The sequence below is a fragment of the Acartia tonsa genome, chromosome 2, assembly GCF_053477335.1.
Source record: "Acartia tonsa isolate MP-2025a chromosome 2, ASM5347733v1, whole genome shotgun sequence".
NCBI lineage: Eukaryota > Metazoa > Arthropoda > Copepoda > Calanoida > Acartiidae > Acartia > Acartia tonsa.
In genome coordinates this window covers 17,358,143-17,384,216 of record NC_137261.1, presented here as the reverse complement: position 1 = coordinate 17,384,216, position 26,074 = coordinate 17,358,143, and the positions used below count along the sequence as shown (strand labels likewise).

At 32.7% G+C, this 26,074-nt stretch overlaps 2 protein-coding genes across 2 annotated transcripts in view; one reads left to right on the top strand and one right to left on the bottom strand.

Annotated features, from left to right (window-relative positions):
- The window catches only part of LOC145305909 (uncharacterized), a 64,791-nt gene extending 62,757 nt beyond the window's left edge, over window positions 1-2,034 (top strand). Inside the window, exon 9 of the mRNA XM_080147781.1 lies at window positions 361-2,034. Within this exon, the coding sequence (XP_080003907.1) occupies window positions 361-658 (298 nt within the window). The 3' untranslated portion in view covers window positions 659-2,034. The remainder of the gene's footprint in view (window positions 1-360) is intronic.
- LOC145305897 (SET and MYND domain-containing protein DDB_G0273589-like) lies at window positions 1,839-26,074 on the bottom strand. The gene is made up of 15 exons (XM_080147757.1): window positions 25,806-26,074; window positions 24,364-24,440; window positions 22,667-22,742; window positions 16,656-16,729; window positions 16,222-16,316; window positions 15,779-15,830; window positions 15,267-15,344; window positions 13,274-13,352; window positions 12,451-12,563; window positions 9,189-9,265; window positions 8,434-8,513; window positions 7,496-7,622; window positions 6,671-6,744; window positions 4,101-4,178; window positions 1,839-2,813 (listed from the first exon to the last, which is right to left on the bottom strand). The coding sequence occupies exons 1-15, from the start codon at window positions 26,025-26,027 to the stop codon at window positions 2,721-2,723; spliced, it is 1,395 nt and encodes a 464-aa protein (XP_080003883.1). The 5' UTR covers window positions 26,028-26,074; the 3' UTR covers window positions 1,839-2,720.

Here is a 26,074-nt window from a genome sequence, read left to right as displayed (position 1 = left end):
GTAATCGCATAATTTCAATATTAAGGCTACTAAGCTAATTTTTAAATCTAAAATTAGAGCTATTTCTTACAAAAAAAGCAATTTCACGGTTAAGTAAAAAAAATTTTTTAGATAGGATGGAAACATAAGAATCTATACTCTATTGTCTTATCCTTAAGATCCCTGGTCTAAAATAGACACATTCTGAAAACTATTTCTATACTACAGTGTACTTTTTTACTTTAAAAGTGTCAGCTTATTGTTTCTTTCCAACTTATATTCATCAAACATCATTATTTTACCTAGAGTTTTTATTAAAATCGTTCCCAGGAACATTTTACCGTAAACTGCACTAGATCTAATAATTGTTTGTTATTTCAGAGAGGAAAATGAAGTTGAATCTACTCCAACCACCCCAGCAATAGAAACATCCAATGACGTCACAATCGCCACAACACTGACAACAGCAACACCCCCAGCCCAACAAACACCTGGCAACCAAACCACAACAACAACAGCTGCTCAATCACATGATCAATCAGCTGTTGTTATGTCACGTGATCAGTCAGCTGTTGTTATGCCACGTGATCAGTCAGCTGATTCAGTAGCAGCTAGACTGTCTAGTAATGAACAACAACCCAAGGAAGAAGTGAAAACAAAAGATGAAACAAAAATATAAATGTATAATTAATGAACTATTTTAAGGTATTTAAAGAAATCTAAATATTTTGTCAAAATGAGTGTTCTAGTCTGATTGTCAAAACAAAAATACAAAAAAATCTATATTTCTAAGTATTAAATTTTAAATAAAAAGCTTTATTTGCACAAGCAACTAAAATTTGTAAAAAAAAAAGTTCTATAAAATTAACTCTCAATCATATTAAATAAATTTTTTAAAAAAATAATGTATAAATTGTGAGCAAATTTGTTGATTTTCAAACTTATTATTGTTATAATTATCATAAATATTGTAATGGATTGATAAATGAATGTGTGTGCAAGGTAATATGAGAAAAAAAGAAACTTTTATTCTGATAAATCTTTAATTCTTAACACTATTTTTTAACCCTAATTCCAATTACTGCATTTTTATGAAGAAAAAAAAACTTTTTTCGTGATCTCACTTTATAAAGAAGGACAATTATGAGGTGTTACATTTTTACGATGGCAAAACTTATTTTGCCTATTTTTTAAAATAAAAGCTGGAAAAAACATTGAAAAATTCATCCATTTTGCTAAGAAATATTTAAATATATTACTAAATTTACTGAAATATAAAACTAAGGGCTCGGCAGCCGCGACTAAGCCTCAGTGAAATCATCATAATATATATCTTTAAAATTCAGCTGGATGTCTAAACCTTTTTCTAAACAGACAATCCGTCTTTTAGAAATGTTTTGCACACAAGAGGCTTATTCGCGGCTGAGGCTCGGCTGCTAAGCCTTGATAAAAACTTAGTCATTATGAGTGAGATTGTATAAATGTATTTATCTTTGAGAATCTTTTTTATATATTCATCAATTATAAAATCTTAGCTCTAGTCAAATGAAAATCACAAAACCTTGTAACCTAATATCCTCGTTAAAGAGGTTCTATAGTTATTTAGTGCATGTATTATAAACAGCTTTCTGCGGAAGATATAATCAAAACGTATAAGATTAAAACCGGTTTTAGGCGCGGGCTAGCGCAACTGGTATTAATTTTATGGCTTTTATTTCGATATTCTTGGAAAATTTTCTGTAATACGATGCTTGCTATAGAAGATTTTTTAGTATGGCTGAGAACCGGTTCTAATCCAGCGAATATAAATCGGTTTTGAAGCCAAACTGGAAATATAATTATTATAAGGTTTAGATAGATTTTTTCTTTTTATATATCAATTTTATTTTAACTACATTAGATTTTTAAAAACAAATATTGAATAAACTTAAATTTTTACAATGATATATTTTCATCATCAATGTTCATAATAAGTAAATTTTTCACAATTATGTAGTTATTATTATGTTGAATGTTGAATTATGTTAAAATATTTCAATAATAAATTCCTTATCATTCATTTTAAATTTAATATTCGTGGAAAATTGTCCATAATATGATGCTATACATGATTTTTCAGTATGACTGAGAATAGGTTCTAATCCAGTGGTTGTTAATCGGATTCGAAGCAATACTGGAAATATTTTTATAGTTTCGAAGCTGTTCAATATATTGTCCAAATCTTGGAAATATTGTTATTGATTTTCTATAATTAAGGACGTTACGTCCGTACGTCCTTTCGTAACATTAGCTCTTTACTTTCATGTAGAAATGTCTGATGTTAGAATTCTCCTATCGATTTTAAACTCTGGATGATGATTCTTATAATAGTTAGGTACAATTTAGGAAGCGTAGCAACTCTAAAATCATTACCAGAAACATGCTAATTTTTATCTTTCAAATGTATTTTATAGGATATAATTATCCTATTCATATGACCTTTTATATAATAGTGCCGAGAACAACAAGGTACAATATTATAAACAAGGTATCTCTATTATTAAATCCTTACTGTATTTGATCAATTTTGTAACAAATTTATGTACTGTTTTGTTTAGACTTACAAATTAATGTTCTGACACTCTAAAAGAGTTATTGTTCGTTTGTCCTTCCTTCTGATTTTGGAGCTTCGCTTTCATGAATGTTTTCATTCTTGTTTTACTTATAAACTGTGACACTTAAGGATGTTGTTGAGGTTATTTTTAATTTCTTTCAAATAATTTACTAAGAACTATTTGTTCTGTGTGATTTCTTTCCATGTATTGGTTCCATGGCACCTTTCTCTCATCTTCATTCTAAATAACAAGTACAATTATGTCAGATATTTCTACTGCTGCTATGTCAGATGCGTGACTTTAATAGACAGATTAGGGAGAAAGCCTTGTCCCAACAAGACAAAGTTCGTGAGATTCGGCTGTTGGGTTGTTAGACCTGACGTTAAAGTGTCATGGACATGGATAGACTCACCTATATGAGGTAGTTGATAAGTAACAAAGTAACTATGAGAAACGAACATAAAGCGTCACTATGGTTCAACTATGTCAACGATTTAAATGGTTGTATATGGTAAGGGTTAGTTTTAAAATTATTTATAACACATGAAATAGTTTAACAGAGTAACAAACGGACATGCATAGACGTCCAAGGGTATTGGGTAAGGCGGTGTTTACCCCCCCCCCTCATTCTTTAAAACCCCTAAATTTTACCCCCCTCAAAATTTTTCAAAATAAATTAGATTACCCACCTCAAATTTTGGAACCCCTCATTTTTACCCCCATAAATAAAAAAGCTTGGATGTTCCTGCTGACATGATATAATCTTAGAGTAGCTGCGCTACTAACAATGAAAGAGAAAATTGGGCAAATATAACTTTTCATCAATATAAACAATACTTTTTTTTCTGCAGGGCAAAGATATTTCTTATACTTACTGTACTGTTTTTTTATCAGGGGTCTAAAGGGATAAGACAATGGCCGATAAATTTATGTATTTTCCCAATGATTATTCACAAAATAGTGGTTTATATGATGGACACTTAACTAACTTAATTGATCAATGTCAATTGAAGTCCCTAAAGTTGTTATGCCAACGAATAAGAAAATATTATTATAAAGCTTTGGAGACTAGTGTAATAAACAGCCCAATGTCCCCTCCCTCCCTGGTTTAATGTAACTAGCGGTGGTAATCTAATCAGAGACACAATTTTGTTTGTGTTACATTTAAACTTTTAATTGTAAAGTCGCCTTTTATTTCCTAAATTAGCCAGCTTCAAAGAAATTTTGAATTTGCCAGCTGCGAGTATCAATTTATCACAGTACATTAAAATCAGTTTTTTTACGTGCCAGCAGGGGCTAGGGAATGTGACTCAGATAAACAATTCTAAGTGACAATTTTCCCCACAACCCTCTGCACTTATTACCCCCCACCCTTCTTACCCATTTCCCTTCAGCTACATGAAAAAACTGTACGATGTTTAATTTTTGGCAATTTCATATAGAATTAATTGCCAGAAACGTACACTTTCCAAAAGAAACCAGAAAAGGTTTTCCGTAGTCGTGTTGGAAAAAAATTTAATATATTACCGTTTTAAGAGGATTATCTTCAATATTATTCCAATCTTTTTTGCAAGCACAGCAGACACAGTCAAAGTGGAAATTCTTCTAAAAATTAAAAAAAAAATTATTCAAAATTAGAATTAAAAAGAGAGCATGCGATTATAACACATACACTTATGCATATTAACTATTAAAGGTATAAAATAGTATCTTAATGAACCCCTAACCCCAGCAAGCAAATAACACTGCAAGAATTTTACCGGAGGTGGCCAAACCCTTAGGGCTACATACAATGTACCCAAAATGACTTAACCTATGATAAAACACTAAAAATAACAAAATAACTTCTTATATTAGTAATCATTCTTATTTTTGGATCATTTGATATTTTTTATAAATTTCAATCAGAATTGAGCCAAAACAAAATTTTACTGAAAAACAACTTATTCTTTTTAGTTTTGCCAGAAAAAGTTTGAATTAATTAATCCTTCCTTTTCATAGATTACCTTATATTGAAAGGATTCTTTGCATTAACAAGGATGACAACATCCATAAAAGCGAAGCTCTGAAACGGTAGGACAAACGGACATTAACACTTGTATAGTGTCTGAACTTAATATAATCAGAATATAAATAGATAAGAGTCAAAGCAAAATTGTGAGTAAATTTGTTGGAAAACTTCTCGATACATGATAATGTTTATGGACTTACTTAAATTTTTAGAACTTGATTATAGAGTTGCTTTGCTTATAATATTGTACTTTGTTGTCCCAGCAATCAGTATACCAAAAATCAGAACAATCGGATAATTAGATCACATAAAAATTTGTTGTTAAAAAAGTAAAACATTAACAAGTTTAAAATAAACGTACGGACATTCTGGTAATGATTCTAGAGTTGCTACGCTTTCTAAATCGTACCTAACTACTACAGAAATCACCATGCAAAGTTTGAAATCGATAGGACAATTCTAACATGCCTAAATTAAAGAAAAAAGTTATCCGTCTCTGACGGACGGACCGACCCTACTTATAGAAAAGCTTCGCTTTTAAAAAACAGACATATTATTACTTGGATATTGCACCAGATTTTCATAATACTCTAATAAAATTATACTCGTAGCTGGCCAAAATAATGATACCCCATTTCCGCCCCTCCAACTGGATGAACGAACTTGCCAATAAATGAGAAACATATTATAAACCTAAAATTGACGACATATTTTCCCATGTCAATATATCCACGTATACTAAATCCATTGCAATTCAATTTTAAGCAAATTATATGTAGAGAATTATCATACAGTTAAATCAAATAAAACCTATCGTATTTAAAAATGGTCAATAAATCACAAATTATGATATTGCTATAAGTTATTACAATATAACTATGGTTGACAGTAAAGAAAACAAACATAAAGTAGCTGCACTACCAAAAATTAATTGATTAAAAAAGCTGTAAATATTTTGATTTGGGTTCAATCCTAGCGCAGCTAATCTATAATCTAAAAAGCTTATGTTTAAAATTTTGAGTCTCTAAGTCAAAGATTGCGGTCACAGAAGCAATTTACAGATTGTTTGAGACCTGAAGGATAAAGACATGCAGGATTATACCTGGAACCTGACTTGAACGTCCATGTTTCCTATTAGGATTTACTAATATTGGATATTTTAGTAACATAAACTGCTTTGTTTCAGTCAAAAAGTATTTTTACTCATATCCTGGAAGGACCTGCCAGGTTTACTGGCATCCTGTGCCCGCCGGGATAGAGATATTAAAAACAAAATAACTCTTAGTTTTGTTTCATCCCCATATTTAAAAAGTGAGTTAGTTATAGCCCTCTATCTTTCACTAAAAGAAAATGAGATAAAATCTCCCCCCCCCCCCTCGCCATCACCACCAACGGGACTGTTCAGGGTTAACAACACACTTCCAGAAGATTTTTATCTTTTATTGAACTTCTTATGGATATTGTTATTCTTGTTTCATACTGAATAGACAGTTTCTTTATAAATGGTTCCGGATATTTTATTAATGTAAAAAAATATTTAATGTTTTAACGTCACAAAAACATATTTTGACGTTATTTTTCATTAAAACATGAATATTGAATAAACTATATAAATATTTGAATGTAAAAAAGTAAATGAATATAATACAGTGTTTTTTTTATTAAATTAAAATTGTTGGTTAATTTAACCCACTTTCCCCTGTCAGAAATTAATAATAAATATCTTCTTTTCTACATTGATTTTTATTTTATTATATGTGGAAAATTGGCTGTAATAAAATTTTTCCGTATAGCTAAGAATCGGTTCAAACCCAGTAGATATAAATAGGTTTCGAATTCATACTGGAAATTAAGATATTTATGATTAGTTTCTGAAAAGTGGGTTTAATAAGTCAAATCAACCTATTACAATTTTAAAAATCAGCTAGAAGTCTAAATCTAATTAAGACAATCACTCTTTCATAAAGATATTTCAAATCTTCAAAACGGGCTAAAATTTAAGGCTTAGTCGCGGCGACACATGGATCCGTATCATATTCAGCCCAATGAACAGTACATTATATAGTTGCTACGCTTCCTATCTTACCTTGAGATATTGTTTTCTTTGCTCCGTATCATACTCAGCCCAATGAACAGTGTACATGTCAGTTAATTCTTCGCCTTTAATTAATTTATCATAATTAATAAAAAATGGTGTCAAAATCTTTTTATCACGAGCAGGCTTCCCTACAACCACCCAACTAGCCTTTATCTAACCCCCTTTTTTTTGGGGGGGGTAGGGCTTGGGGTTGAGGGGGGATGTATTACCCCCTAAAAACAAAAAGTTAAATGCCCCGGCCCCCCCTCTCATATGGACGACCTTGTGAGTGGGGGAAGTTTTCACTTGCGATACAAGTATTTTTTCTATTAATTGACAAATAATATTTCATTAGAATTTTGTAATTAACTATTTTCTTTTGAAAAAAATATTTATTATAAGGAATAAAAACAAAATTGTTTTTTTTTTGTAAGAAATGTTGAAGGTTGAAGAAATACATTGACAAAAATGTCTAAAAGAGTGGTGAAGATGTTTCGTTAGCCCCGAGTAGTATTAGTTTTATGGTTTTTAATTTGATATTCGTGGGAAATTGTTTGTAATACAATGCTATACATGATTTTTCAGTGTGGTTTGGATCCGTTTCTAATCCAGCGGATATCATTCGGTTTCGAAGACATACTGGAAATGTAGCTCTTACCTATTTGAATATTTCTGGCAGCCACCAGAACAAGTTTATCCAAAGCAGAAACTCTGACAAGGTTAACCAATTGGGATTGCAGGAATGGTTGAGCGATTCAGCGGATAGCGAGATCTTTTGTTACTAACATACAGAGATCCTGTTACTTTTTTTATACGGATAACTGTAGCTCTTACCTTTTTGAATATTTCTGGCTGCCACAAGAACAAGTTTATCCATAGCAGAAACTCTGACAAGGTTGGGATGACAGGAATGGTTGAGGCTCGAGGCTATCACAGGATATATGGCAGCAAAAGTACTAATCTTAAAAATAACAAGTATGACAACATACCTAAATTGTTAAGCATTAAAATTTATGTAATGAACAAACGGACATAGTAAATTATAGAACAGATGAAAATAGAAATAGAATATCAAGAAACCTTCAACAAATAAGGTTTATGTACTTTGAAGCATGACTGACCAACAGACGGAGAAAACAATGCAAAGATTTGATGCACATATGTTATAGGAATCTTCTCTAAAAATTTCTGCTGTCTATCTTTAATCGCAGCTTGAGAAACTTACATTTCCTCCATAGCTTGACGAACTGACTTCAATTATAGAGTAGCTTCGAAATTAAACATATTCAATTTATTTAGTTTTTTGATTATTTTAAACAATTGTAGCTTGCTTTTGTTTGAATTATAAACTAACTAGGGGCTGTGCCCCTAGCATCTAAAGGGCTCTGTATTCAAAGGAATAGATATAGAGCAATAATACAGCCTACGACCATCCCACGGATTAAATGTAACATAAAATATCCTAAAACCTATGTGAAATATGTGAAGCTTCCCTTAAATTGAGAACTCAATCGGTTCAGTAGAAAATTTTTAAAAGAAGTTTAAAAAGAATTTTCCTACTTTACAAAAAAGTAGGTTTGGGCCGGATACTGGATACTAAAACAATCCGGATATGGGATATCCGGCTGATTTGTAATGCCAGATATCCGGTTATCCGGTAATTTGCCGGATATCAGGCCGGATACCGGAAATCCGACATTATAAGTCAAGTGGATATCCGGTATCCGGCCAAAAAAGTATCCGGCCCAACCGGACCCTACAAAAAATTATACCTGTTCGAGATCTTTAGCTGTATGATAAATTGGATGTGTGTTTACATTGATTACTGGAATTAAAATTGTACTCAGAACACCTGCACAAAACAAACATGTTAGAATTGTTCTATTGAATTCAAACTTTGCAAGATTGTTCATATTAAAGTTAGGTACGATTTAAGAAGAGTAGCAACTCTATAACCGTTACCAGAAAGTCTGTACGTCAATTCAATTGAATGTGTTTTTATATTGATTACTGGAATTAAAATTGCACTCAGAACACCTGGACAAAAAATAGTTATTTATTGCATCGTATTATAAACAGATTTCCGCGGATATAGAATGTACAATTATATGTTCGATAAAAAATGACCAATAAAAGGCTAGTATACAATTTTCTAGAGGTCAATTACAATGTATATTGGCCTATCATTGAATTCAAACCATGCATTATAATTCCTATAATAGAACGATTTAGAAACCGTAGTAACTTTATAATCGTTACTAGAAAGTCCGTAACTCCATTTAAAACATGCTGATTTTTTACTTTTTTATGATACTTTTTAAAGCTACTTTAAAATTTATTTTGTATTTCCGTCTGTCCGTAACTCTATAAATGAAGTGTGATTTACTCAGCTGCTATTCAAGGTAGACCTCTGATTTACTTGTCAACATTCCCATCATTATGGAGCATACATTTATGTTTATAACATCTATGGCGGTCTGGCCGCTTTTAAACATCTTTTTAGCCGCTTTTATCTTTTATAGCCTACCTATTGCAATTTCTGATTTTGAAAGTTCTTGTTTGTTCATAGTTACATCACTGAAATAATCAGCTTGACGCAGTAACCTAAAATATTAAAAATATTCAACCAATTCTATAATTGTTTTGTAACTATATTATTATGTTAAAATAGATAGCATAAAGCATGACTTGTCCCTATGAAATGAAGATTTAAGAACCAACAATAACCAATATTTTATGTATAATAAATGAAATATTATAAATTTTCTTTCTTAAGATGTGTCTATCAATATATGTATTATGATTTAGGGAGGGAGGGGACATTGGGCTGTTTATTGCACTAAGTCCATAAGGTTTTATAATAACGCTTTCTTATTTGTTGGCTTAACAACTTTAGAGACTTAAATATTAATTGGTTGGTTCATTAAGTTTAGTGTTCAAATGTTTCAACCACTAATTGTAAACTATGGAAGTGGTATTTTTTTAGAATCATCATTGAGGATGTACATCAATTTATCGGCTATTGTCTTATCCCTTTAGATGCCTGATTAGTATTGCTGACAGTGTAATATCAGAAACCTTTTGTGTGCAGTAATAATAAAGGTACTAAGAAAGAGAGGTAATGTCTGATTGAGCCAATAGGAGAATCGCATCAGTACATACATTTAATCTCGTTGGTTGAAATTGTGTACACATTTTGTTACGAACGCATGTATTTTTTCATTTCATACATAGATAAAAGTCAGCTGTAAACAGTATATTTTCTTAGTAGAAAGCTTTGCGGAATCAGAATTAATTGCCCAAAAATTTCGTCTTAAATTTGAAAGCTTCAAACAGAGGTGGATTCTTAAAAAATAAGTTAGGCTGGCAACTCGCTGGTGAGGCAAAATCATTTTGTGAAAAATCCTCCAAAATTGAATAAAAAAATTTACCAAAATTAAATAAAATCATAAAAGGGTTATATACATATGATTTTGTTTAATTTTTGTAGATTTTTAATGTACTTTTGGACGATTTTTTTTACAAAAATTATTTTGCCTCACTATTGAGTAGCGAGTCTTCATTTGTTAAGAATCCACATCAGCTTGAGTCGAAAGTAAACAATACTTTTGTCTGCTAGAAATGTTCCTTCTTAGATTTGACGAAAAAAGGGTTCAGAATATGCTTCTATTCTTATATTTCTATTGCAGTAATTATAATTTTCCTCTAAATAAAAGAAATGTGGATTTGGAAAAACGTGCTTAAATAACTGATATATTATTACTTGGATGTTGCACCAAATTTTCATTTACTCTGATAAATTAATGCTTTTAGCTGGCTAACATAACGTTACCCCCCTTTACAACACAGCTTTTACAACATCCCAACCCCTTCTACTGAATGAACGATCTGACCAATACATGAGGTCCATATTAGCAAGCTAAATTGACGAGAAATTTTCCCCTGACAATATATTCACTTTTATCCTATATCCATTGCTAAAATATTATCATATTGCAACTGAACTTATGCAATGTAAAATTATGCATAAAATATGGAATTTATAAAATTTTATACTAAGACTTTCTAGTACTAGTCAAATATTTATAGAATTTAGAATAATACTAGTATTAATTTAATTATTCGTGGAAAATTGTCTGAAATACGATAAGATTTTTCAGTATGGATGAGAACTGGTTCTAATCGAGCGGATATTAATTCGTTTTGAAGCCAAACTAAAAAGCACTCAAACTAGATTGAAACGGGGAGGAAGCGGACAAGCTGTTTGCAAGCTGGGTGTCCCATAGAGTAGTGGTTAGCGCACTACGCTGTGGTTGGGAAAATCCGAGTTCAAGCCCCTCATAGATATTGCATTTGGATGACAAATGCTGTTGCAATTTGTCATAATATAATCACGCAACCTTCCCTGAGATGCCCTTAGGTTGTAAGGAGGGAGGTTTGTAGGAAGTTAGGATCCTACCTATCAAGCAACTGTAATCGTGCTTTCCCTCGTCCATGCTCCTCATTCATATGAGAGTGCCATTAATTAGGGTGGCTTAATATGGAACACCTGCCAAAACTCTAGGCCAGGGTGATGTAATAATTGAGTAGCTTCCACGAGAATTGCGGGTCAGCTTGTAATGTAACATAAAATATACACCCAGCTGTGCGCGAAGCTTACCAATCTAGGATTGGCCAAAGGATTCTCACCTCAAATCTCCTCGTGCATCTGAATCCTAACTTCAGAGAATCAAGGCTACATACATACATACAAGCTGTTTATTTCACTAGTAATACTTTAAGGACTAGTTTAGTCCTCAAAGTATTACAATTACAATTACAATAACGTTTTCTTTTTAGTTGGCTTATCAACCTTGGGGACTTTCATCAAATTTTGATTGGTTTGTTCATTAAGTTCAGTGTTCAAACGTTTCAACCACAAATTGAAGGGATGTACATCAAATCCTCGGTCATTGTCTTATCCCTTTAGATCCCTGGTACTAAGCACCCAGACGAGATTGCAACTATACCTGATAAATGTTATGGCCACCAAATTGAGCTCCAGAATTTGAGCTGGAGAGGTGACAGGATGACCAGCCAAACTATACCTGATAAATGCTATGGCCACCAGGTTGAGCTCCAGAATTTGAGCTGGAGAGGTGACAGGATGACCAGCCAAACTATACCTGATAAATGCTATGGCCACCAGGTTGAGCTCCAGAATTTGAGCTGGAGAGGTGACAGGATGACCAGCCAAACTATACCTGATAAATGCTATGGCCACCAGGTTGAGCTCCAGAATTTGAGCTGGAGAGGTGACAGGATGACCAGCCAAACTATACCTGATAAATGCTATGGCCACCAGGTTGAGCTCCAGAATTTGAGCTGGAGAGGTGACAGGATGACCAGCCAAACTATACCTGATAAATGCTATGGCCACCAGGTTGAGCTCCAGAATTTGAGCTGGAGAGGTGACAGGATGACCAGCCAAACTATACCTGATAAATGCTATGGCCACCAGGTTGAGCTCCAGAATTTGAGCTGGAGAGGTGACAGGATGACCAGCCAAACTATACCTGATAAATGCTATGGCCACCAGGTTGAGCTCCAGAATTTGAGCTGGAGAGGTGACAGGATGACCAGCCAAACTATACCTGATAAATGCTATGGCCACCAGGTTGAGCTCCAGAATTTGAGCTGGAGAGGTGACAGGATGACCAGCCAAACTATACCTGATAAATGCTATGGCCACCAGGTTGAGCTCCAGAATTTGAGCTGGAGAGGTGACAGGATGACCAACCAAACTATACCTGATAAATGCTATGGCCACCAGGTTGAGCTCCAGAATTTGAGCTGGAGAGGTGACAGGATGACCAACCAAACAGAACAGCCTCTGTATATCATGCGGAATATCAAAATTGCCCTGAAATTTTTAATTGTAATCTACAAAAGGGCTAATATTGTTTATTTTAATTTGGGATGTCTATCAATTTATCAGCCATTGTCTTATCACTTCAGATCCCTGTAAAATTGGTCATTAAACAATATGTAACTGTGCAGTTATTTTGATACATTTTAATTAAAACACGAATAAAAAATTAATACCTTGTTGCTAACTGTAAAGAATTTTTAACTATTACATAGTTATCAAGTAAATGGACATTCATTTTGTATTTGTATATGACTGGAAAGAAAATTGTGTTTTTGACACCTGTCTTGTTTTTCATATTTTTCTTATACGTGTTTGGACAAATAATTGTATATTTAGGTTTTTTTTCTTACTCTCTAATAGAGTTCTAAAAGGAAATTTGTATCAAGTAACAGGACCTTTGTCTGTATGTAATATGTCTGTCTGTCTGTTCCGAAGGATCTCGCTAACCGCCGAACCAATATGGTTCACCTTTACAGGGTAGCTTCTCATAGGTTCTGGGAAGATTTATAACTATTTTGGAGGAGGGTACCAACACCCGCACAAGATAAATTTCATCTAGAAAAAAATTCTCACGTCCCTAAATTTTTAAAAACTAAAATTTAAATTTCTAAAAAAATTTCTTTTAAAATTTAAATAAAAAAATGGGTTATCGAATTCGACTCCCCCTCCACAAGAGGCCTCAACACCTTTAATAATTATACCTGATTACCGGATGCATGTATCTCAATCAAATTTGAATAATGATGCAGGAAAAATTTACAATTCTTCTGTGTAAATATTCTGAAATAATATATGTTAATATTCTAGTATGGCCTCGAAACCGATCAATATCAGTTGGATTACAACAGGTGATCAGCCATAATGAAAAATCATGTATAGCATCGTATTACAAACACTTTTTCATATAATAAAAATCATAAAATCAATATTAGTTTTGTTAGTCCAGGACTTTGGCCTCTCGGGGCTAACAAAACTGATTTTTAATCTTAAAATTTTTCATTTTAATTTTATAATACGATGCGATAGATAACTCTAAATGCTGAATTTTATCAGGGAATCTGGTATTGGTCACTGGAAGATTATTTATTTATGGACTTTTTATGTCCCATCCGTGCTTGCCAAATTTTTTTGGCTTTTTATTGACCAAAGGCATTGCTCCTTCATCTTTAAAGCAACAGCATTGATATAAAAATCACAAAACCTTGTAACCTTATGTCCTCGTTCGGGTCATCTTAAAAACGCCTATCTCAGAAAACGCATATCTCAAAAAAACGCCCATCTCAAAAAACACCTATCTCAAAAAATGCCCATCTAAAAAAACACCTATCTAAAAAACTTCTTTTCTCATAAAATGCCTACTGCATCAAGAGGTTTAATAGTTATTTATTGCAATGTATTATAGAAAGCTTTGCGGTAAATGATAACATTAAAAATTGTCTGTAATACTGCGAACCGGTTCAACTCCAGCGAATGATATTAGGTTTCGAAGCCATACGTGGGGGAAAATTGTCAAATGTCTGAAAATGAATGAATTATAAAGTGGAATAGATACAAGAGAAAAAAATTTACACCTAAGAAATACATTTAAACAGATTTATAGAAGCCATAATAGTTATTTATCACATCGTATTATAGACAGCTTTCCGTGAACATTAAAATGTAAAATTATACTATTAAAATTGGTATTAATTTTATTTCAATATTTGTAGAAAATGTTCTGCAATACGATGAAATGATTTTTTAAAGTATAGATTAGAACCGGTATTTATCCAGCAGATATTAATCAGATTGGAAGCCATACTGGAAAAGCGCATATTAATATTTAGTGCGTATTAAATTATTAATTGTGTTTCCCTATGAATAATAGATCCATTACCCATTAGATGGTCAATCAGACAAAATAACATGGAACACTTAGAATCTAAAGCAGACTTCGATTTTTTATTATATTTACTAGTCAGGGATCTAAAGGGATAAGCCAATGCTGATAAACATTGATGTACATGCCCAATGATAATACAAAAAATTACCACTTCGGTAAAGAAAAATTAATGGTTGAAACGTTTGGATACTCAACTTAATCAAAATTCAATAATAGTTATGCCAAAGAATAAGAATACATTATCATAAAACTGTGGGGACTAGTTTCATAAAAAGTTTAATGCCCCTCCCTCCCTGTTTACTTGTACATGATTCAATCCGACGATACAAGCTGGGAAAATTTTAGACGAAAAACTCCTCAGAAATTCAACTATCTATATAAATGAGATGAGGAAAAAAACTGTCATTTTGAACCAAAATGTGTACACTTTTTGATCAATAAGTTTGACTTGTTCCGATACTGTTTTACAATCTAACCAATTATAGAATTATACACTTAGTATTTCTATTACATGAATATTAATGAATGTTAAGTGGCGTGCAGAGGCTTTTGCCAGGGGGGGGATTTTGACACCCCCCCTTAAACCAAAATCAAGAAGCGCGTTAGTTTTGGGGGAGAGGGGGGGTATTTCAGACAACAAGAGGGATCTATTAGTGGGTGTGTACAACCCCCCGGCAAAATCAACTTGGGTGTCCATCTCTCACTCAAAAGGTGACAAAATCGTTTCTAAATTGGTAAATTGAAGCACCCGCTTAATTTTGCCATGGAGGTGATTACACCACCCCTCTGCACGCCACTGGCCAAAAATTCACCTGAAAACTAAGAAAAGTTTCCCCAGAGAGGGATGCTCCCTTCTCATAACTTGTGATAATCTAATCTTACATTCAAACCTAAAATTAAATTCTACAGAAAAGAAAACAAAGAATATAATACCAGGGTTCGGCAGCCCCGTGTCAGCCACGATTTAAACCCGTTTGGATGCTTTGAAAAACCTTTTGGAAATGAGGGATTGCTATATTATGCTCTGGTTTAGACTTCTAGCTGATTTTAAAAATTGTAAACAATTGTTTTCTCTAGGGCTTACAGGCGGCTGACGCGCGGCTGCCGATGTCTAAGGAAACAAAAAACTGATATACTATTGGCTGATTATATCAAAGTTTATTAGCCTTTATAATGAATATTTATAATAATTGAAGAAATTATTAATATTTTTTTAAATGATATATTTTAAAGAAAAAGAAATAAAAAAAAGCTTGGACGTCCCTGATCGACGAACTAACAACTAAGACTATAAAAAATCTTACCTACCAAAATTAAAACTTACTTGTGATGTGAAGATATGGCTTGCTCTTTACATTTTGATGAACACCAACAAACTAAGTTTTTTTAGTTTTGGACAAAATGATTAATAAGTTATATCTTTTAAAATGTCGTTTTTTTTATAGAAAGTAAAAGTAATTTTTGAGATCTCAGCTGCTATAGGAGATAGACCATACAAATTTATTGTTAAGATTTGCATAAGCTGTATTAGGTGGATGTATTACGGGGTTGTAAATAGGCCCTTTTTAAGGTGGGATGTAGTGGGGTGGACACCTTGTTATATTCAATCCTGATTAGTTATAATTTCTTCTCAAAATTCCCATGACATTAAAGCAATGACTAAAGTTGCCCGTTGTTCTATTTAGCTGTGCTAAATCATTTAAATTCACCACTTACGAATGTTGTCATTCTTATTTTCTAAAAAAAGAATATTGTCCTTATTCTAACCCTGGGCGCAGTCATGACACTGAATTCTTTGTGATGTCTGTTCTTCATTAAGAGGAATAAATTTGCCACAGCTGTCACACATCCCCTCACTTTCTCTGAAACAGATAATAATAAAGTAAAAGTATCTGTGTCGGTTTGTTTCCACCAAGGGATCTTTCTTGCAAACTGCAAACCGATATGGTTCTCCTTTAAAATATAGCTTCTCCTGTAAAGGTTATGGCTTATTTTGGGGGTGGGAACCACCACCCTAACACTCTCCCTAGAAAAATGCAAACAAATGACACCCCAATTTTTTTTTACATTTTATAAACTTTTATTTGAATTAGGGAATAACATACCTCAAAAGGTCCCAGAGGCCTCCAGAGCAGTAGCCACTAGTAGTATCCAAAAAATAATGAACAATGATTTCGTGATCTATAAATTGTTGAATTTACCTAGAAATTGAAAATTTTACAGCTGGACTCTCAAGTGCGACTATTTCTCCCTTAGGTATCAACTCTTTAGCTACCTAAACAACAAAATATAAATATAACAAGGATGACAACATCAATAATTAACAAAGCACAAAAAATCATGGAAAAGCATTTATTAAAATCAAGAATAGAAAAATATAATAGAATAAAATCACAAAACCTTTCCTAAATTGTTTTTGTATATTTAATATTTATCTTTTAAAGCATGACTGATAGGCCGACAGACAAAGTACAATACATACTTGATGTTTATTAGTATAGGGACTCTTCACAAATAAATCAGTCGTTTATCTTAAATTGTAGCTGGGAAAATCACATTTCCCCGATAGCCTTATTGACTTACCGACAGACAAAGTTACTTATATAGCAGCTTCGCTTCTCCAATGCAAGTTTGTTACATGTGCTGTTTGCTTAAATTTGTATAATGTGCGGTCTAAATTACATATTATATTAGTCCGTTATGTATACAATCTCTAAAATGATAATATCTTGTAAAATAATAGACCTAAAAAGGATGACAACATCCATAAAAGCGAAGCTCTGAAAAGGTAGGACATTACACGAAGATCCATACATAGAATGTCAGAACTGAATACGCAGAACATAAATGTAAGTCTAAATTTATTGCAAAACTTGTTAAAAACAATATACTGTTTTAGGACATGTTAACTTTTTGAAGGACTTGATTATAGAGGTGCTTTGAATATAACTCTGTACTTTGTTATTATAGGAATCAATATTCCAAAACACAGATGAATAGGATGATTATATCATATAAAAAGTGAAAATCTGCGGACTTTCTGGAAATGATTATAGAGTTGCTTTGCTACCTTTACTTACTTAACTTAATAAATCATTATGCAAAGTTTGAAATCGATAGGCCAATTCAAACATGTCTAAATAAACGAAAAGAACTAACCCTTACATACAGACGTACGGACGGGCCGGCCCTAAGTATAGAAAAGCTTCGCCTTTAATAATAGACCTAAAAACATGAGTAATTTATCTTACAAAATTCTCTGCAATCTTTGCTACAGCCCTGAATTTAGAGGAATAGACACCTTCTATTTATATCTCCGCATGAAGCCATATTTATTCAACAACAGAGAGCCTAGAAATTTATCCTTGGTATGCCTTATTATCTCTTGATTACGCTATCAACTAAAAATATACAGGAAGGGAGGGGACATTGGGCTGTTTATTACACTCGTCCCCAAAGTATTATAATACCGCTTTCTTATTCGTTGGCTTAACAACCTTGAGGACTTTTACTGATTTATGATTGGTTTGTTTATTAGGTTGAGTGTTAACCACTAATTATAATCTATGTTTATCATTATTTGGGATGTACATAAATTTATCGGCCATTTTCTTGTCCCTTTAGATTCCTGAAAAATATATCTTTCCCCTTTACTCTTTTTTTCTTCGTATGTCTCTTTCAGTCAAATTCAGGGATCTAAAGGGATAAGAAGATGGCCGATAATTGATATACATCCCTAATAATGATACACAATATTACCCCTTCTGTAGATAACAATTTGTGGGTGAAACGTGTGAACTCAACTTAATCAAACCACCAATTTCAATTAATTGAAAGTCCAAAAAAGATCCAACGAATGAGAAAACGTTTTCATGAAACTTTGGGGACTATTGGAATAACAGTCCACTCCCTCCCTGGTCAAATTCTCCATAGTTCCATAGATAAGTGGCATGTTTATAATAACATAGAAAATTTACTCTAGAATTAATCCTCTTTTTATCGTAGAAATTTAGCGGTTTTTTTTTACTGCGCCCTTTATCAGCCGCATCCGCACCAGTTTATAGGTCCAGCAGCTTATATAAACTGCCGCTTATGAACAAACAGCCTTAGAACTCAAAAAGGTTGAATAAGGCTGAAGGCTTATGTCAGGCTGAGGCTGCTGAGTCCTTTATAATTTAAATAATTTAATATACAGAAAAAATGTTCTATTTATCTTAATCTCTGATTTTGCTCATGAATCTGATCAATGGATATAGAATATAGCCGCTCATAAATGGACAGCTTCGATAACCTAAATAAGGGGGTTTAGGCTGATTGAGGCTAGGGTTGTTAAGCCTTTTAAAATTTGACTAATTTTATATAAAGAAAAATATTCTATTCATTTTAATCTCTGATTTTCCTCATGAATCTGGCAAATGGATATAGAATATACGTGGATATTATGACAGGGGAAAAATTATCGTATATTCAGGTTGCTAACATGGACCTAATTTTTTGGTCAGTTCGTTCATCCAGTATGAGGATAACAGATGGGGTAAAGTGGGTTGATGTTGGGTATCGTTATATTAGCCAACTATAATGTTCACTTTCTTACATGAAAATCTGGTACAACATCCAAGTAATAATATATCCATTAATCTGGCCTGGGCTGTAATAATTCTAGCTGGGTAACATTTCAATCTATTATATCATATTCATGCATATGTACATCTTTATAGATAACGAACCAGGTAGCAAGGAATCTGATACAACATCTAAGTATTAATATATCGATTAATCTGGCCTGGGCTGTAATAATTCTAGCTGGGTAACATATCAATCTATTATACCATGCATATGTACATCTTTATAGATAATTCATGTAGCAAGGAATCTGATACAACATCCAAGTAATAATTTATCAAATAATCTGGCCTGGACTGTAATAATTCTAGCTGGGTAACATTTCAATCTATTATACCATGCATATGTACATCTTTATAGATAAACCAGGTATCAAGGAATCTGATACAACATCCAAGTAATAATTTATCCATTAATCTGGCCTGGACTGTAATAATTCTAGCTGGGTAACATTTCAATCTATTATATCATGCATATGTACATCTTTATAGATAATGAACCAGGTAGCAAGGAATCAGTAGAAATACATATTTTCTCTTCTAACAACTAGTATTTGTCTAATCATAGCTTCGAATCCGATTATTATCTGCTGGATTAGAACCAGCATTACTCAAAATCATGTATAGTATCACAATTTTCCACAAAGATCAAAATAAAAATCATAAAATAATACCAGTTTTGTAAACCCAGACCTTCGGACCCTCGTGACTGACAATGCTGTTTATAATTCTTCATTTTAATATCCTCGAAAAGCTGTCTATGATATAGAAATTCAAGTCCTGTATACCGTGGTAAACTAACTTTACGACAAAATGAGTTGTGGAGAAGATGCTTATTGGCCAGGAATATTAAGACTTATCTTAATAATACTAATAAACTTTAAGTTTTTTGATCATAAGCCTTTTCTCGTACCCCTTAACAATTACTTTATGTTACACCAGATTTTCATGATCTCAAATAAAGTGAAACTCATAGCTGGCTAAATCAAAGATTCCCAACTTACACCTTAAGGAAAACCCGATCGGTTTATCGGTTAGCGAGATTCTTCAGTACAAACACACAGACAAACAGACAGACATCCTGTTACTTTATTATAAGGATATCCATTCCCTTAACCCTGATAAAAATAATATACTCCGTGAACAGCCCAGGGTAAAGGAACTGAATAATAATTGATGTCCATGTTAGCAACCTAAAATGACGACTATTTTCCCCTATCATAATATCCACTTATATTCTATATATATATCTATTCCCTTAACCCTGATAAAAATGATATAATACATGAATAGCCCAGGGGAAAGTAACTGACTAATAATTGTTGTCCATGTTAGCAACCTAAATTGACGACTATTTTCCCCTATCATAATAACCACTTATATTCTATATATAACATGTATCAATTCCCTTAACCCTGAAAAAAATAATATACTACGTGAATAGCCCAGGGGAAAGGATTATTTTTCACAAGGTGTAATCAATGCATAGGCTGGATGGACAGACACTCTAAACAGTTTCTTTTGTTTTCTACTAGTCTCTAAAGTTTAATAATAACGTTTTCTTATTTTTTGGCTTAATAACTTTGGGGACTTTTATTGTAATGGTTGGTTGGTTAATAAAGTTAAGTGTCCAAACGTTTCAATTTCCTTTACATAGCAAAATCCCACAAAACATAGGTTTTTCTTACCTTCTTCTAACAGGAGATCAGAACTAACTTGTTATGTGTGTTCTGATTTAGTTCTGATCTCCTGTTAAGGACCAAAAAGCTATGTTTTGCAATATTTTGCTATGTTAAGGACAGAAATGCTAAGTTTTGCAAGAATTTGCTATGTTTTGCAAGAATTTGCTATTTTTTGCAAGAATTTGCTATGTGAAGGACAGAAATGCTATGTTTTGCAAGAATTTGCTATGTTTTGCAAGAATTTGCTATGTTTTGCAAGAATTTGCTATGTGAAGGACAGAAATGCTATGTTTTGTGAGGTTTTGCTATGTGAAGGACAGAAAGGATAAGTTTTGCAACATGAAGGACATAAGCAGCCTTCCTAATGTAAGAATTTGTCAGACAAAGGACATAAGTCACCTCCCTTAAGTTAGATTTTGTTAGATGAAGGACATAAGTAGCCTTCCTTAGACCAATTTCCAGTGACTTCTGTCCTAATTAGGAATGACTTTGTTTTCTTTACATGATCCCAAAAATTAAAACACAGAAAGATGCTTGATATTTATTTTGTTTCTTTGTTTAATACAAATTTATACAGTCATTATTTTAATTATTGTCTATTGAAGTGTTTTTTTCATTGTAAATTCTTGAAGAATAAACAATAAAAAAACCTCTTAAAAAGATATTTTAATTCTATTAACCTTGTCTGATAAAAGAATACAAAAAAATCTATTCAAAATAAAGGATCTATAGAATTCTATGAAAAAATGCGTTGTTTTTTTTATCCTTATGATTAAAACACTAACAATATATTTTTCAAAGCGAAACTTTTCTATAATTATGGACCGTATGTTCGTTAAGGTTAGCTCTGTATCCTGTATTTTTCAATTTTGCATCAAATTTATGTACAATTTTGTTTAGACTTTCAAATTAATGTTTTGCTAATAAAGTTCAGGCACGCTACAAGAGTTATTGTTCTTTTGTAATTCCTTCTGATTTTAAAGCTTCGCTTTAATGGATATCATCCTTGTTTAAAATGAAAACTAAAATAAGTTTTTTTTCTGGGCTCGGCAATTGCCTATCCATCCAATCATAATCGACAAAGAAATATGTATACATCTTCGAATTATATCCAGCTACTCGAGGATAAAATGATAAATTAAACTAGGGACTAACAAAACTCGTATTCATTTTTCATTCTGATATTCGTGGAGAATTGTCTGCATTACGATGCTATACATGATTTTTTTTAGTATGGATTAGAACGGGTTCACTGTGGGCTAGAATTGAATCAAGACAAAAGTAAGTGCCGAGCCCTGGGACCTATATATGGTGAAAATAGACATAAAACCATGATGATTCCAGGTAAAACCAAAATATTTCAGCGGGGGCTTTTTGAGAAAATGAGATTTGAAAATTTCAAGTTCAATTTTCACCCCCTAGGAGTTGCCGCATAATCATGACAAGAAAAGCCAATATTATTCATTTTAAATTTTGAACAACTTTGCTTTTATGAAGTCCTTCTTAAAACCTCTCTATATATGATTTATTTTAGGCTGAATTTTCGTGACCTTTGCAAAGCAAGTGATAAAAATGGCCATTTATTAACTCCCTTCAGGAGTGGTTTTATGAAGAACTTTATAAAAGCAAAGTTGTTTAAAATTTAAAATAAATAATATTTGCTTTTCTTGTCATGATTATGCGGCAACTCCTAGGGGGTGAAAATTGAACTTGAAATTTTCAAATCTAATTTTCTCAAAAAGCCCCCGCTGAAATATTTTGGTTTTACCTGGAATCATCGTGGTTTTATGTCTATTTTCACTATACATAGGCCCCAGGGCTCGGCACTTACTTTTGTCTTGATTCAATTCTAGCCCACAGTGGGTTCTAAATCGGCGGATATCAAAGTCATACTGGAAATATGTTTACCTGAAACCTTCCCTGACCAGGACTGGATTTTATTTCAACCTTGTCGGACAGTATACTTTCTTCTGTGCATTTGGAACTACAAAAAAAATATTTAATCAGCATTAAAATCAGTTGCACGTGGTAAAACCCCTTCCTAAAATTGAAATTTGGAATACTTAATTTTTAGTTAAAAAGTCATTCAAAATGACAATATATTTGCTAGTTATAAGCGAAGCTCAAGAAAAAAAATAAACAAACATTAAATTAATATGTTTTTTTTGTGTCTGAAATCTAAGATTCCAATAACTTCTAAACTGATTAGGTTTTTCTTTATAAGGAAGCTTCACATAGGTCACGGGATGGTTTTAGGCTTTTTAAATTGTAGATTAAATTCTTGGTATGTTTTCACTTTTCAGCTATTCTTCTGCCCTTTTGAATACCTAGATGTAAGGGGCGTCGCCATTAGTAACAAATATAAAGCAGTAAGGTTTTTTGACTTTAAAAAATTTCATCCAAAGATTGAAACTTTAAATATTAATTTTGATATCTTTAAGACAGACTTGTTGTAATTAATCACTTCTAATTTGGGGTTTTTAATTGAGAAGACGAGGCCTGTTTTGGGATGCCATAATGGATTTATTATTACTTGGATCTTACACCAGATTATCATGAACTCTAATAAAGTTAAATTTGTAACTGGATAAAATAACGATTCCCTCCATCAACCTACTTAACCCTACTGGATGAATGAAATGACCAATGATTGATGTCGATGTTAGCAACCTAAGTTGAGTGAACTTTTCCCCTGTCATAATATCCATGTGTATTCTATATCCATTCTTAATTTTGGGGTTTTTAATTGAGAACTCAATGAGGAAGGGGACGGGGCCTATTTTGGGATGCTGATCAAGGATCTAAAGGGATAAGACAATGACCGATAAGATGATATACATCCCCAAAGATAAAACATAAAATTACCCCTTCTGTAGATTATAATAAGTGGTTGAAACGTTAAGACACTTAACTGAGAAACCAACCAATCAAAATTCAGTAAAAGTCCCCAAAGTTGTAAATCCATCAAATAAGAAAAAGTTATTGTAAAACTTTGGGGTCTAGTGTAATATACAGCCCAATGTCCCCTTCCTCCCTGATGTTATTATACAAAGCATTAATCATTTTTTTGTTAATTCATTCATCCAAATTTAAACAAAATTAATTATGAATAGAACTTTTTAATTTAGTTTATAAACAGTAATTGATCAATGGGAATTAAATTAATTTGATCCAGAAGATTGATATACAGGGGGAGGGTGGGGACATTGGGCTATTTATTACAAAAGTCCCCAATGTTTTATAATAACGTTTTCATTTTAGTTTTTATAACAACGTTGGCGACTTTTATTGTTTTTTGATTCGTCGGTTCTTTAAGTTGAGGGTCCAAACATTTCAACCACTAATTATACTCTACAGATAGCGTAATTCTGTGTATCATCATTGGGGATGTACATAAATTTATCAGTCTTATAACTTTAGATCTCTCGAAATATATGTATTTGCTAAGAGATAAAGTATATAAAAAAGTATTTTTTCTGTCATTATGACACTTTTTTACAGCTAATCAAAACTATAACCCTCCTACAACCAAGTAGAAAATAAGTTTTTTTCTATAATTCATCCTTCCGTAAATTTTATCATTGTTTGTCATAAATAGTATTTACCTGGTCTTATTATTATGTTTGTCAGTCAAAATATTGTATCCTGGCTTCAAACTTGATTCAACAGTTTCTGATAACTCCTGAATAATTAATCTATAATACAAAGTAGCTTGATGTCTGTCCGTCTGACCGTCTGTCCGTCTGTCTGTCCGTCTGTCTGTCTGTCCGTCTGTCTGTCTGTCCCTTAAGATCTCGGTAACCACTGAACCAATCGGATTCTACTCTTCAGGGAATATACCTACTGGTCCTGTGGTGGTTTTAGGCTATTTTATTGGGGGGTGGGACACCCCCAACCCCCCCAAAAATAAAAAAAATCTAACCCGCCAAATTTTTTTTTTTACATTTTTTGTAAAACCTCAGTAACTGCTGATCAAATTGGGCTCTACCCTTCTGGGAATATACCTACTGGTCCTCTGGTGGTTTTAAGCTATTTTCTTGGGGGGGTGGGACACCCCAACCCCCCCAAAAATAAAAAAATCCCCACTTTCAATTTTTTTTTTTTTTTTTTTTAAAACAAAGAGCAGTAATTGGGGTGGGGGAACCCCACTGCAACATGGGGCGAAGCCCCCATGAATCTCTCCCCCCCCCCAAAAAAAAAATCAAAATATTTTTTTTTTAATTTTAATTTTTGTGTATGCGAACTACCTAGGTCTAATTTTTACGAATTGAAATTTTAGTGTATACGGCAAACAACCTGGGTTTAATTTGTACAAATTAAAATTTTTGTGCATAAAGCGCACAACCTGGGTTTAATTTTACCACAGAGTAATTAAACAAAAAATAATTTTTTGAATATTTCTATTAAGGAGGGTTGACTTCTTAAAACTATATAAGGCGAAGCCCCTAGAGGCTAGGGGCGAAGCCGCTAGTATAATATAATATGTATATGGGATTTTACAAGGTCTCGGCAGCCTTGCGTCAGTTGCCTGTAAGCCTCGGGGTAATCATTATTTTACAATTTTAAAAGTCAGTTGGAAGTCTAAACCTGACCCAAATATGACCTGTTTTTGGAAGAATCCAAACGGGTTTAGACTGAGGAATGAGACCTGTACGTACAGGTACACCGACAGTTTGTTCAAAGTCTATTCTGTCTACCTTACAGAATGGTTTCGAACTCGATACAACCTAGCAAAACAAAATTAACCCTTACATACCACTAAAATTTGTTATATTATAAAGAAAAATGCTAGAGAATTTTACTTAAGAGATATACCCTTAGTATATCAGTACCTAAGTATGTTTGCCCTCTTAGAGGGTTTGTCCCCTAGTATGTTTGTCTCCCTAGATGATTTGTCCCCTAGTATGTTTGTCTCCCTAGATGATTTGACCCCTAGTGCGTTTGTCGTACGGACTAACCGACCCTGAAAATAGAAATGCCTCTCTTTTAACAAGTAATGACATATCATTTTTTTTAGAGCTTTGATTCTAAGAAAATCTAGTTTTACCTTATATTCATTTAATTCAGAATCATTGTTATTGTCATCCATCTCATTGTCAATATTATCAATACTTGCATAAAATTCACTAAATATATTTTCCATGTTATCTTTAACTTTTTCATACACATATGCCAGTCTTTGTTCACCATCCAAAAGACTCAGTTCATTTAAAGAATGCTCGTCAAATAGCTCTTTAGAGCTAAAAACCGCATTTGAAAAAGGTCCCATGTTTATATATTTTGAGTATTCTATTTCACTGTTTAGACTGTTTATAT

What these genes read in the sequence shown, in the direction of transcription:
- LOC145305897 (XM_080147757.1), bottom strand. Translation starts at nt 26,027, where the DNA reads ATGGGACCTTTTTCAAATGCGGTTTTTAGCTCTAAAGAGCTATTTGAC. An exon ending in GTAAAATTTTCAATTTCTAG is followed by an intron (nt 16,317 to 16,655) that starts GTAAATTCAACA and finishes TATCTGTTTCAG; the next exon opens with AGAAAGTGAGGGGATGTGTG. An exon ending in TACATGCATCCGGTAATCAG is followed by an intron (nt 12,564 to 13,273) that starts GTATAATTATTA and finishes TAAAAATTTCAG; the next exon opens with GGCAATTTTGATATTCCGCA.